The sequence below is a fragment of the Saccostrea echinata genome, unplaced genomic scaffold (assembly GCF_033153115.1).
Source record: "Saccostrea echinata isolate AGI-Se365-2 ecotype Australia unplaced genomic scaffold, CSIRO_AGI_Sech_v1 ptg000012l, whole genome shotgun sequence".
In the NCBI taxonomy this organism is placed as follows: domain Eukaryota; kingdom Metazoa; phylum Mollusca; class Bivalvia; order Ostreida; family Ostreidae; genus Saccostrea; species Saccostrea echinata.
The window spans coordinates 1,214,958-1,230,188 of record NW_026889761.1 but is presented as its reverse complement, the minus strand read 5'-3'; the positions used below and the strand labels follow the sequence as shown (position 1 = coordinate 1,230,188).

Below are 15,231 nucleotides of genomic sequence, written 5' to 3'. Positions count from 1 at the left end.
TACCTATAGTTGTACAAAAATATGCATCATAGTAATGCCTCAAAGTCCTATCTCACGTGTAGCCAGAGGTATAATTGGAAAAAAGGAAGACATCTGCTTCTTTTTAAAAAAGTAATACATGTAATTAATTAATGAGAGAGAGAGAGAGAGAGAGAGAGAGAGAGAAGTATGTTTGGAGTTCGCAGAAGAACATCATCCATTATTGTATTGGAAATGGTAATCGAAGCAAATGAAAGAGTAACGAGTAAGTCTGTTTATTTTTTTATTACACTAAATGCATGGTTTATTTATAACTTATTTCCTGAGAAATTGCACCAGTATCCACCACTAGCATATTTACCGTAGCTATCCTTTGTTCTAATCCATGCTTTATCTCCTTTGTTCATTTTGATGTTGGCAGTATTTGATGTCATTGCATAACCAGTGAGGCCTCTTCCATCCGCTTGGTTATAAGCAATGGGCTTACCGTCATGTACTATCTCACTGACAAAATATTGACCTGCCTTTGACTTCATTGTCCAGCTGAAGTTAAACAGCCCCTCCTCAGGGGCGGTAAACACACCTGTCTTTTTATTATAACCTTTTCCTTCATTCAAGGTCACCTTGTCAAATATCACGGTCTGTTGATTTCCCATGTTCTCCAACGTACTGCTTAGTGACGATTGAAAAGCAATTGATCTTTTCCCTTCAACATAAGATATTATCAATGTTAAATCCCATCATCCTCAAGGCATATTTTAAAACTTTTAGATGCAGTCAATTTATCTATACCGTTTTCAAAAATAACTGATAACAAAAGAAGGAAAATGTCCACTTTTAAATTGCTAATTCGTTACAAAGCGACTTGAAAGTTGTTAAAAACATCCCTTACCTTTGTTGTCAGCTTTGCAGCTTAGGTTCTGATATCCAAGTCCAATACAGATTTTTCTGTAGTTGTTGTATTTGTTAACGATCTGCTGTGGAGTCTCCTTCATAGAACCAAACACGGTAGTGACCATGACCAGCAACAGTACAAGTCTACTGTAGATAACAAATTATAACCATCATATATTAAAAAGCAGAAAAGAATTAAGCATATACAAAAAGCAAATATACCTTTTCATATTCTCAGTTTCGTAAAAGAATATGTTTGTCACAGACTGAAATATATGAAAAATGATGTATAATCGAGGATATTTAAGAATATACAGAATGTAAATATCTAGAATTATCACGATATAAGTATCGAATTTCTAAGAACAATCACGCAATAATAAAATTAGGTGGTGAAATACAATGATCGGCGTGGCGCAGTGGTTAGAGTCGCGGTGTAAGGAGTTGATCATTACGTCGCGGGTTTGGATCCTACTGTGGGACGTTGAGATCGGTCCTTCGGATGAAAGGGTATAAACTGAGGTACTAACACAAAAAAGATCCCTCACCGCTCAATGGCCTTGAGTACCGAGTATAGGTCAAAATTTGCAGCCCTCCACCGGCAAGTGGTGGCGTCTCCATATGAGTAAAAATTCTCGAGAGGGACGTTAAACAACAAACAAACAACAAATACAAAGATGTGTTAAAGACAAGAATGAGTGCACTTTAGATTGTCATTTGGAGCCTTTTCGGCCACCGATTTTAAGCCTTGAATTAGACTATATTGCTAAATTATCTATGATTATTGTGCATACATATGCTTTTGATATTTATACTTCGAATTTTTTGTTAAACATATTGCTATAATTCCACACAACGTCATTGAAAAGAACATGTATAAGCCTTAAATTCCGGAAATATGAACTGGACCACTTTCGAATTTAAGGTACCCGCAAATGGGCGGAGATATTTAAATCGCATGGAAGTGGAATGTAAACATTTGCACATTATTTCCAGATTGATTCTACGGTATGAATTTAAATGGAGGAGAGAAAGATTGTGTAGTTTCATGATTCACACAAATAATAAATGATTCATGGCCATACATATTGATCATTTTCATGATTCGTAACCATATGTTTGATGCCTAGCACCGAATTAGATCAATCTTAAGTTTTCGTATATGATAAAAAATGCCCCCTCTTTTTTCTTTAGCTTAATCATTTTTCGTTTTATATGCTGAATGCTTTTCAATTCAAAGAATGAATGTATGTTTTAAGAAAGATTCACATGTATATGACTTCGATGTCACACTACATTTAATCGTAATTCACTGTACATGTAGTACGTAGAGTAATACAAACGTGTAGTGAAACAAATTATACATGTATGTAGTACTCACAGTGATACATAATTTATTATATGCATGTATAGGTAAATAACATTCGGAAATGAAATATAAAATTTTAACTTAAAATTTGAGTCGCTAGGTTAACATGAAAACTCCAAGAAATACAAACTATCTGTAATTTAAATTAACATTTTATTGACGGAACAAGTATATTTTAGATTAAAAAACATGGTCAACGAAAATTCTACAACGTTACTATATCGATAATAACCCGCTTGTGTCTTCGATATCTGTTTCTTTTCGGCAATCCAAATATTGTCAGGTATGATATATAGTGTTTAGGGATGTGTCTGTAGATGCCTGCAGACCATAATACAGAGGCGACATGAGCTAACAAAGCTACATACTAATCGTGCACTTGATTTGCACTGGCAATACCAGAATTTCCTTCAAAATACTAAACGAAAAACACAATTTAGTGAAAGCAGGCAAGGTAAACTTAAAGACCCTAATAAAATTTTCGCAAAATTCTTCATTATTTTGAAGTTGTTCAGGCCGGTACAAACGGTGAGATTTGTAGTTACTGTATAATACAAGTATTATATTTGTATTATAATACTTTCCTGTACACACGTTTATACGTTTTATTAGATTGTTAATAGACTTTAGGGCTTTCTACGTGTTTCCCTCGCAATCTCTCTCTCTCTCTCTCTCTCTCTCTCTCTCTCTCTCTCTCTCTCAATAATGGAAAACGAGGTTCTGTTAGCAGTATCTGTTATCGTATTATGCATTGCATTAAAACTGAAAAAAAAAAACATCGTAATGGAAACAGCAGCAGAACACTCGTATATGTACTTGGTGCACACAATGCATCGCTAGATGAGGTGCAAAGAGAAGACCCCAGTAGTTATAAAAACTTCTTTAGAATAGATAACGCTGCATTTGAGCAACTTTTACAAGTACATGTAGTTACTCCTTTTGATCTTCTTCCCATAGAACAACGAGTTTTTCGATATTTTTATGCTAAAGTCGACAATAATTAACACGTGCTTTTTTTTTGTTATGATAGAAATAGGGTGACCACAATGTGAGTACTTTTGATTGGTTTAAAAATGAAAGGTAAGTTAAGACTTGTATTAAGAAATAGAGCATTGCCCTATTCTTAATACAGTTTTATAAGATTCGAAAAATCTTAGGATTCACCGTATTAAAAGTCTATACATAGTCAGATTTTGTACTTAAATACATAACCGTGTATACAGCCCTGAAGTCCATTGATAGACACAGTGATTGAATGAAAGCATATCGAACAGTGGAATGTCACGTGAGTAAAGTGATTATAATATCAAACAGGTCAAAATAGGTTGACACTCGGTGACCTGTTAATTTAGTAGCTAACCCGAGCGTAGTTTGGAGAATTTTTTAAAAAATTACATATGAGCCGCAAATTGTCCAACATTGCCCTTTGGATATGTATAAGTTTATATCAAAATACACAGTCTGTGCAAATGAGAAGAATGGACAAGTTGCGGCTCGATGTAAACAATGTCGTTGAAAACTGGTATGCATATGGATAACAATAGAAATGTGACAAAACTGCTAGACCCCTGTCGCAAAAACCAGTGTCGCTCGGCATTATTTAATATTTTTATGTGATATAATATATCAAACCCTGCTCTTAAGATATTGTTTAATAATTCTGATATAAAAAGTTTATAAATTTCGGAAATTTATTATTGGCAAAGCACCGGGATCCAACTCTCATAGCTTAAGTGCACTGATCCTTTAAGTAAAGTGTCTTAAGTGTAAATTTTCTAAACATAAGAATGAAAGTTATGTTTCGTATAAGATGTGCATATTATTATTTTTCTATTAAATACGAACCTTTCATAATCGCAATTCAGGAAAGAAAAGAAATGGAACAAAATAATAAAAATAATCACACAGAAAAAAGTTGTAAACATTCCCATAATGATACATAGCCATGTAAGGAAGATCGACAATGGTTTAATAGAAATCAAGAAGCTTTTGAAAGATTCTTATTTTACAATTAACAATAGTTACTTCCATTCATATGTCGACTCGATATATCCCAGTGAGCTTGAAATAAAAGATACCACAGATTCTGACACATCTGTTTAGATATTTTGCTAGAAAAAGACATCAATGGTAATCTAACAACAAAGCTTTATGATAAACGTGATGACTTCAACTTTTCAATCGTCAACTTCCCTTACTTATGTAGCAATATACCCTTATCACCTGCCTATGGGGTTTATATCTCTCAGTTGATTCGATACGCAAAACCATGCTCTACGTATGAACCATTTCTAAAACGAGGCAAGCTATTGACAAGCAAGTTGATGAAACAAGAATATCAAAAGTCTCGTTTGAAGGTATTTTTTCGCATGTTGTACGGTCGATACAATGTCCTTGTAAGCACATACAACCTAACATTGAGTCAAATGCTAACTGACGTTTTTCATACTAATTGTTAGGCCATTATTTATACACTGAACTGTCGACGGACTTCTCCGTTATTACCCGATCATGACAAGGAGCACACGGCGGGTGTGACCGGTCGACAGGGGATGCTAACTCCTCCATGGCACCTGATCCCACCAACTCTAAATTTTGAGGTCCGTGTTTGCTCTGCTTCAAATTTGTATCGTTTCATTGGACTTTCGAGATTGAATACTGTTCGTTATCTTCATATTTAATTAAGATAGCCTACATGTATACTAGTATATTCTATAAATACCTCTTTTATAGATTTTATTAAGAGACCCATACATCAGATTTCGTAGGTGTTTATCTCCATTTATTCCCCTGTAAATGAATATATAAAGAATGCTTTATTCCTTGTGCAGTAAAACTTTTGTTTAAATTGGAACAGTTCGTCAAACAACACGTGTAAGCATCTTGATATAACTTTAGCAAGTGTTTCCGTGATTGTAAATTAAACGCTAAATAATTATTCTATCAATAAATCACCCCAAGACTGACGTACAAGGTTTACTTTTTTTTATAAGTGTAATTCTTATGAAATTGTTTTGCAGAAAATATGATTTAAAAAAAGATGAATTACATGTATATCGTGATTTGTACCACTTATTTTAATAAATTGTACAGGTTTTTAGTTTTGTTTTATTGTTTTGTTTTGTTTTTATTTTTTTTTTCCCATTTGAGATACATATTAAATTTAGTAGTTCAATGTACGACGATTGCTCGATAAATTCTAGACAAGTTTCACTATTTCACAATTTTTATAGACAGATACTTATTTTTATGACAACTTATGATGAAAGTTTAAATGCATAAAATATGCAAAAATCAGAGAAATACATTAACAAATATAGAAATGCGAAAGAAATATTATGAAGCATAGCATCGATAAGCGGCCCATTAAAATCATTCAATAACGTCAAAATTGACGTCAAATATTCCTTTTTATTGTAGACCTGTTAAGGTTAACAAATTTCTGATGTCTTTACACCCATTTTTGGCATATAGAGTAAAACCAATTTATATCAGAATAAGAAAGGTTATATTTTATAAGAGTATTCAAAAGGTGAAAGAGAATTAAGGCTGGAGTACAGAGCACCGGTGTATGTTAAGCCAAAGAATTTTGGTGAAGTATAAGATGTGGTAATCCTGAGTAAGAGTGAGGCACAGAGTGCTCATTGCAATAGTAACTTGGTTTCGGAACAAGGTGCAGGGAGCCCAGTCACCTAGTACTTGGTAACATAGAACCTATGATTGCATCCCATTGTATATATAAAAAAAAAACAAGGACAAGTAACCCAGTAAATTAACAATAATCATTGTAAATAATATTAATTCCAAGTATTAATTGTAAGTTCAAGTAGAGACGGAGGAAAATTATATTTATATGTGCCAAATCAAAACCCATTATCCCTTGAAAACGAACTCATAGGTTACACGTTATAATATTATATTAAAAATGTGATAATTTTGCATACAAGACATACCATTCAATTTAAATAACATTCAGCGACTAATATTTATGTTTCTGACTTTACATAAATTTAAGAAAAAACAACATGTGTATACGGAAAAAAATGCTAGTATTTTATTTTTCAAAATTGCAGTTATTTCGTTTTTATATATTGGCAATATTGAATCTTTAAAAACAATGATCAATAATTTCAATCTGCATATAATCTACATGTAACAATCTTAGAATATTTTTCAGAACTAAAAAAAATAATGTATTTAAACCTCTTATCATGATCTTTTTTTATATCCATGTTAAATATGAATATAACAAGCAGTGGCCAATCTCATAGATCCAGTAAAAAAACCTAGAAAACCAGAGGTGAGACCAGGTGCATAGGAGGAGTAAGCATCCCCTGCCGACCGATGAACCCACAGCAAACCCTATGCGCTGATCAGGATTAATCTTAGATAACCTATATAGAAAAACAATTGATGGGAACCATGTAACGTAATACGACCCGACAATAGGTTTTAAGACAATATAATGTGCAAAATTCTGAATCTACACAAAATATTTGAAATTTATATACAGTTTTATGAAATTTATCTAATAGTTTATTATACTGCCTAGATGCTTGTATTATGGTTGAAATGTTGAAATATACCAGTGAGGTGAATGTTTTGAGGAAATAATAGAATTGAAATTGTGAACACGGGAATAACATTAAATTACCTAAGAGTCCTCAAAACTTATAAATTTATGAATACAATTTTACAAGGTTGTTAATACAGTATCAAAATAATGAAATATCCATTAATTGCCTTAAACATCTTAGACTCTACAAAAATCATTAAAATTTGAAATAACCGCTACTTCGGATATCAACGTACGGTGTATTAACTCAGCAAACCAACAACAAAAAAATCTCTTCACAGGAAAGTTATTTCTTATTAAAACCAAACTCCTATCCCCATTCGTCCATCTAAAAATAAACTTTTTCTCACTACTACATTTTAACCTCCCATTGACGTCTTAGCATCCAACTTGTTGCATTGCATTTACAAAGTTATTGGTTGCCTAATGTTAAAAGTTTACTGGCTAATGTTTTCAAATTAAGTTTTTTTTAATAAACCTTTTCCTTTAAGTATGCTTCATTTATAAAACAGCAATGTCAATACACAATGTGTGATATGGGGATGCAGTCTAACAGTGATAGTGAAAAGATTAAAAAACTAATTTGTATCTGCTATTACCGTAAAAGGTTTATTTTTTTGTGCTCGATCAATTTTTTTTAACAAAATACAGTAAATAACCCAAAATTAACTTGCATGTATTATGTTTATCAAAACAGTGTAATGTAAAAACTAATGTTAAAAACTTGCCCAGAACATGATATTCACTTAATTTACTGCATAACAGAGATCATAACTATTATTAGCTCTTCTGAGCCAAAGGCTCAAAAAGCTAATGCTATGGCCATTTGTGCGGTGTGCGTAAAATTTTTAGAATATGGGCCATAACTCAAGAACCCCTCAGCCAATTATTGTCAAATTTGTCACAGGATATCCTTGGCCCAAGGACTCCCGTTTATACTAAAACTAGGGTTGCGACCCTTAAACAAGGGGAGATAATAAGGAAAATAGAAACAAAAGACTGGTTGCTAAAAAATCTTCTTCTCAAGAACCACTGGGCAGATTATCACCAAACTTACACAAAAGGATGAAGATATGTTGTAGATTAAAATTTGCACGGGAATTTACCCTGGGGCAAAGGGCGTGGTTTCAAAGTCACTTCAAATTTGACCAACAATTACATTTTATAAAAATGTTGATATTTTGCTCACTATAAGGACTAGGATCATAAAATCTTGTCAGTTGATGCATCTAAGGACCTCATATCATGTTGACTTAAAAGTAGGTCACGATGACCTACTTTTTAAATTTTGCAGCCATTCTCTTTCAAAATGATTTAGAGGCATGTTTTGAACAATTTAAGGCCTATGATCATCAAACTTTGTCAGTTGATGTATCTTGTCCTCGGAGTACGTTAACTAAAAAGAAAGGTCAACTTGACCTATTTTTTGAATTTTATGGCTAATCTTTTTCAAAAAAATTAAGGTCATTAATTCGAATACTGAGAGGTTTAGAATCATTAAATCTTGTAAGATGAGGCATCTTGGGGCCATAAAACATTTATAAAAAAGTAGGCCACAGTGACCTAACTTTTGAACTTTGCAGGCATTCGATTTCAAAGCTTTTAAGATGCATAATTTGGACATTTTAAGGCCTATGATCATAAAACTTTGTAAGTTGATGCATCTTGAATCCTCAAAAAATCAACTGAAAAGTAGGTCACTGTGACCTACTTTTCAATTTATATGACTATAATTAAATATTTCGGGTACTAATTGGCTTAGAATCATCATACTTTGTCAGTTGATACATCTTGGGTCTTCGGAGTAGGTCGACTGAAAAGTAGGTCACAGTGACTTCCCTTTAAAAATTTATGCCTTTAATTAAATATTTCAGGTTCTAATTTGCTTAGAATCATAAAACTTTGTCAGTTGATGCATCTTGGGTCCTCCAAGTAAAACAGCTGAAAAGTAGGTCATCGTGACCTACTTTTGAAAATTTATGGCTTTTATTAAATATTTCAGGTACTAATTGGCTTAGAATAATCAAACTTCGTCAGTTGATGCATCTTGGGTCCTTGGTTAACAACAACTGAAAAGTAGGTCACCCTGACCTACTTCTGAAATTTATGGCTGTATTTAATATTTTCGGGTACTATTTGGCTTAGAATCATCAAAATTTGTCAGTTGATATATCTTGGGTCCTCGCAATAGGTTGACTGAAAAGTAGGTCACTGTGACCTACTTTTCAATTTATATGACTATAATTAAATATTTCCGGTATTGATTGGCTAAGAATCATAAAACTTTGTCAGTTGATGCATCTTGGGTCTTGAGAGTAAGTCAACTGAAAAGTAGGTCACCATGACCTACTTTTGAAAATTTATGGCTTTAATAAAACATTTCAGGTACTAATTGGCTTAGAATCTGCAAACTTTGTCAAGTGATGCATCTTGGGTCCTCAAAGTATGTCATCTGAAAAGTAGGTCACAATGACCTATTTTTGAAATTTTATGGCTTTATTTAAATATATCAGGTACTTATTGGCTTAGAATCATCAAACTTTATTAGTTGATGCATCTTGGGTCCTCAAAGTATGGAATCTAAAAAGTAGGTCACTGTGACCTACTTTTGAAATTTTATGGTTATGATTTTAAAAATATTTTAGGTATTAATTGGCTTAGAATCATCAAACTTAGTTGATGCATCTTGGGTCCTCAGAGAATGACAAGTGATAAGTAGGTCACCATGACCAACTCTCAGGTTTAGAATTATCTTGGATTCTCAGAGTGTTTCATCTAAAATGTAGGTCATGATGACCTACCTTTGGAATTTCAAGGGTTTATCTAAATATACAGGATACTTAGAGGCTTCAAATGGAAGTTATACGTTGTACAGTTTATCAGAAGAGCGATTCAAGGCCCTTGGGCCTCTTGTATACTTTTACCGTCCTATATATTGAGATGGGAGATGTATTCAATTAAATTGATAAAAAAAATCAATAAGGAAACAAATAAATGAATGAATAAATGAAACGAAACACACATACAAAAAGAAATACTAAATTAAGAAAACTGACCCAAAACAAATTTAAAAATAAAACAAAAAATCCACTAAAGAAGTAAACAAAAACACATAAACAAAATCATCTTTGGTTTTCATTGCTTTTTAAGAGATGTCTCGTCTGTCTCGTACTTTTTCCATTCCACTTTTGCAATATTTTCAAAACATAAACGTTTAATTATATTTTATGTATGAAGGTGTTACAGGGATTGTACAACATAAAAAATATTGTTTAGTGAGGAATCAACTTCTCTGATGACAGAGAAGGGACGGAAGATTTTCTTGTTGCCATGGCAACAAGGTTTCTAGTTATTAACTATATTTACCGCACCAGTAGTGACGTGTCCAGTAGGACTATAGTTGTAGGGTGAAGAAGAACATGAACACGTTGGAGGATTTTGTTTCAGATGCTCAATATCTAGGCACTGTAGATTTTGTTTAATAATTAAAAAGTCTGGAAGCAATTGTCGATGTATATTTGTAAGAAATTCAAGGTGTCGACTTCAGCTTGAAATATGGTGGAATACAATACTGGACCATTTTGTGATTAAGAATATTACTGTTATTAACTGCGTCAATTCCTTTGTTGGTATATTGAAGTTTAAGGAATAAACGGGTTGTTTGAGCGGTATTTTCTTCCGCGAAACATGGCGGTTTAAAGAGCCTATGATTTCCAATATCTATAATCACAGATCCGAGCCTGTACTTACAAATAGACTATTCTAACAGAGTAAAGTTTGGTGCGAATGTGATGAAGGCCTGTTTATTTACATAAGGTAGTAGTGAATCAAAGAAAACACCGTGCATAATAGGTTTATTGTAAGACTGATATTTCTGACAACGCTTACGTCTCTTTGTACTCTTAAAAAGTCCCATCACATTCACATTGCTACACTGTGGGCTTGAAAGATTCCCAATACTATCGACATTGTCATTGCTACCATATGGAAAGGCTGAGCCTAGTTTCTAACCCAGTATTATCCAGTATTAATATGAAAATCATCAAGTTCGTGTGCAGTATATACGAGGGTTGTCCGGTAAAATCGTGGACAAGTAGTCTAGAGTGAAAAATAAACTTTGCTTTCTAAACTTTTCCCTTCTCTTTAGTACATTTTTCATCAATATACATACCAAATTTAAGGGCTATATGTTCCAATGAACAAAATACGGGATTTTTTGTTATATGTGGCATCACCCAAGCCCTTACGGCGCACGGATGAAAACGTCAAATTGTCTAAAGCAAATTGTAACATTTCATCTTTGCTTAAAATAGTTGGATAAGCCCCACTTAAATTCTGGGATTTTTACGGACGCATACGCTCGAGTTCCCCTTTATTCCTCCATTACCAGTCGAGGGACCAATTTGGACTTTATGCATATTTGTATAAAGTTATGGAGGGTACTCTTGCTTTCACTGAACTAAATAGGCAGTCTTTTTTCGCCGGTCTGCAGTGATAGCGTCTTTCGATATTTCAAATAGCTGATTGTTTGTATGTTTTGATCTATACCGTGGGACTCGGCCAAAAATCTTCCGATTAAAAATGGCCATTCCACTTGTATTCTAATGTATTAGTGATATTTTTATATTTTGTTATCTTCTGTTATAATTTAAGCTATCATATCCTTTGAAGATTGCAGTGCTTTAAATCTTCATACCGTTACGGAGGCGGAGCTTAGGCTATGTGGTATCATGCAAGTCGGGAAGTTATTGCACACACAGTAAATTCCAAATTTACCCGTTACCACACATATATGTATAAACGTTTACCTAATATACATCTCACTATATAGGACGGTAAATATATACAAGAGGCCCAAGGGCCTTGAATCGCTCTTCTGATAACTTGTACAACTTATCACTTCTATTTGAAGCCTCTAAGTATCCTGTATATTTAGATAAACCCTTGAAATTCCAAAGGTAGGTCATCATGACCTATATTTTAGATGAAACACTCTGAGAACCCAAGATAATTCTTAACCTGAGAGTTGGTCATGGTGACCTACTTATCACTTGTCATTCTCTGATTTTTTCCCTTTTTCTTCATATTTTCAAGTTAGCGTAAACGTCAGGGTTAGGGTTAGGGTTAGTAAAATGATATACGTTTGTAAGAAAATTAAAATATTTGTGAATGAATTAAAAATGAGTTCAGAAACATTGCGTTGATTAAGAAGTTTTTAAGTGTTCGTTAACGTTTTTGTCTCGCGGCGATAGACGTAACATTAGTACTTTGTTTTTGTTTTAATATCAGAAATAGTGTTACAGAAATCTGAATGAATTTTTTTAGACTACAGTCAAAATACCTAGAAGCATATAGTAGTATATAATAATTTTTGATGGGTTCCTATTATTTAAGATTTTGTAGCACTCGTTATTGTACTTTAGGATCGACCATCGTACCTTGGCATTCAGATTGGGTTCGATCAATAAAGTTCAAGTATTTTTCCCCAAACTTTCTGCTTTGGAATAATCCTTCAAGTACAACAAGAACATTGACACAGACGCGGAACAGACTTTACAGAAACAAATTCCAGTATAAAAAGTTTCCCATGGTACAAATTTAAAGGTAGTCTTCGGCAAATTTACAATTCCATGATGCGCATCTTTGTTTACCATCATGTTCGTTTAATGCATGCTTCCTAAAATTTATAGCGTTCCCCCTCTTTATTCTCATGAGCCTTGCTTGGAGAAATCATTTTCCTGTGTCTATGCATACCCCGGTATGTAAAACTTAACCCCAATTTCAGCACAACCCCAATCAGTCCGAATTTCGATAATTCTTTGGTCGTTTTCATGACCCTGTTTGCAAATACAACCCATCGCTGGGTCATATTTTTACTGACATGTTTCATACTAATATTTATGTCATTATTTTTATACTAAATTTGAACACGGATTACTCCGTTTACCTTAAAAATACATATAGGACTCACGGCAGATGTGACCGGTCTACAGGGGATGCTTACTCCCCCTAGGCACCTGATCCTACATCTGAAATTTTGAGGGGTCTGAGTTTAATGCCCTGTTCGAAAAAAATTTTTGAAATCGATCACTGTTTGTTATCTTCACCTTTGTCAATTTTTCTAAATATTCCCATGTACAAATTTCAACCCTCTTTTCTTGCACAACCTACCCAATGATTCCATTTTAAAAAAAAAAAAATAGCATCTAACTTACGTCAGGAAGCTTATACATGCTTAATTTTTTTCCTGACTCTGTGCTTCTTTTTTGTATTTGTCATTTTGTAATGACCCCACCCTATTTCTCTTTTTCCTTGATTATTTCCTCTTGGAATTATTTGCCCCTAAGTTGACAATTAGTTTAAAAAATTTCAATGCCCTTTACGCAAGAATGCTTCATACCAACTTTGGGAAAACCTAATCCATTGAAGTTCTAAATGTTGAAAATGCATAAAATTTACAGACGAACGGACAGACAGCTATACAGCACACACATGCTTTACACAATTGAATAGTTCTATGAGTAGCGACAGTAAATAGGAATATTTTACTGCCTCCCTAGTGACCTACCTTTGCTAGCGATCCGAAAGAGTCTTCCACGATTTCAAGCAAGTTAAGCTGCGGCGAACCTGAAGATCCCTTGGATGGATGGCCGCTTCACATTTGTATGACCTCGCTTGAGTTAGAATACCAGGATAAGTGTAATTTCTTGTTCAATATACAGAGAAAGAAATCACAATAAAAAAGAACAAACAATGTACTGCATTTTCATATTTACACTTAATTTCTCAATAAAGATCAATTCTCTATTGATAAAAATTACCGATTTAAAAAAAATTGTGGAAAGCTATTGAGGCATCCTGGCCTGAAATAGCCGTTCTAGTTTTATACAAGGATCACACGACGGGTGTGACCGGTAGACAGGGGATGCTTACTCCTCCATGGCATCTGATCCCACTTCTGTTGTTTTTTGAGGTCCGATTTGTATTGCCTCAATGAACTATTAAGCTATTAAGTGCATTATCGTCATATTTTATCGGGAAAATGTTTTAAAATCGTATTCCCTGGGCTTTATGTAAGGCTAGAATTCACTTAGTGCATATTTATTTCTTCTGCAGAAGAGCAAGGCCAGGTAATTAGTCATAATGATATTGAAGCATACCCAAGATGGTTTGATTTAAGTTAGATTGTGTCATGACACTTTAGCGCTAGCATGGTGCCATAATATGGGATAAGAATTTTACGTGTGAATAAAGATATTTTTTAAAAATATTTTGAGAGAGATTATGGTGGATGTGACCGGTCAGCAGAGGATTTCTCCTTGGTATCTGATTCCTCCCCTGTTTTTTTTTCCAGCAGTCCTGTTTTACACTGAGTATTTTTTGTATTGTTTATAGCATTTGTGAACCATCACTGTTCGTTATATTTCCCCCTTTATATTCTCAGCTGTATTTTACAGAGAGATTTTGAATTGTATGTCAACCTTAGAAAACTTTTCAACTTAAGTTCACAACACAAACAACAGGGTTACTTCTTAAAGCTTTGAAAACTTCATATTTCAGAACATAATGTGGGGATGTACATCAATTTTATTGAAGGGTTAGGGTAAGGGTCATGTTTTTTTTATAACATTACACGGTTTTCAAAGGTATCATAGGAATTTTGTCAAATAAAGTTTGAATTTCTGCTTTCACTGTGGACTATTCTTCATGTTCCGCATAATATGCCAGACACATTGTAATTCATTCAGCCCTTCGAGTAATTCACATCCTGACATGTGCTAAAAACAAAGTCTTTCATTAAAAGATTGAATATGGTTTTATACCTTAGCAAAATTTCAGTCAGACATGCCAGTATCTAGACATCACCGGCTATAAGTGTAGCTTGTTGTTTAACAATCCTCATTTATTAACACTTAAGTGCTCTTCTAGTAGGCAGTTTTCTGTAAATTCCTTAATTTGTACAAAACCCACATACAGAGTTTCACTCCGTCCCAGATCATGATCATGATCTTAATGCAGATGTTTTATGCATTTTAAGATTTTGCAAGAAAGGACATTAAATAGAGGAAATTCTATGTTTTTTTGTTGGATATGGAATTCAAAACACGAGTGGGACAGTGTTTTTTTTTTTTTTTTTTTTTTTTTTTTTTTTTTTTTTTTCAAAAGCAAAACAATTCCATCTCATGAGTCGAATAATTTCCATATTCAACTACAAAACATTGAATTTTCCGTTTATTACATTTTCTTTGATTTTTTCCCCTTTTGTTTCTGCCTTTTCGTACCACATTGTCTTAGGGTATGACGTCATAATTGAGCGGTTGAGCACTCATTGAGACAAAAGATAGTTTACGGACTTTAGTTGGTATGAATTAGAACGTGATATTTTTCAACTAATGACCGAATGGTATTTCAT

General features: G+C 33.5%; 1 protein-coding gene across 1 annotated transcript; it reads right to left on the bottom strand.

Annotated features, from left to right (window-relative positions):
• Window positions 1-287: 287 nt before the first annotated feature.
• On the bottom strand, window positions 288-15,126 carry LOC133185655 (heavy metal-binding protein HIP-like). Its single transcript, XM_061320963.1, has 3 exons — window positions 15,101-15,126; window positions 872-1,020; window positions 288-685 (listed from the first exon to the last, which is right to left on the bottom strand). Exons 1-3 carry the CDS (start codon window positions 15,124-15,126, stop codon window positions 288-290), a joined length of 573 nt encoding a protein of 190 aa, XP_061176947.1.
• Between the last annotated feature and the right edge of the window lie 105 nt (window positions 15,127-15,231).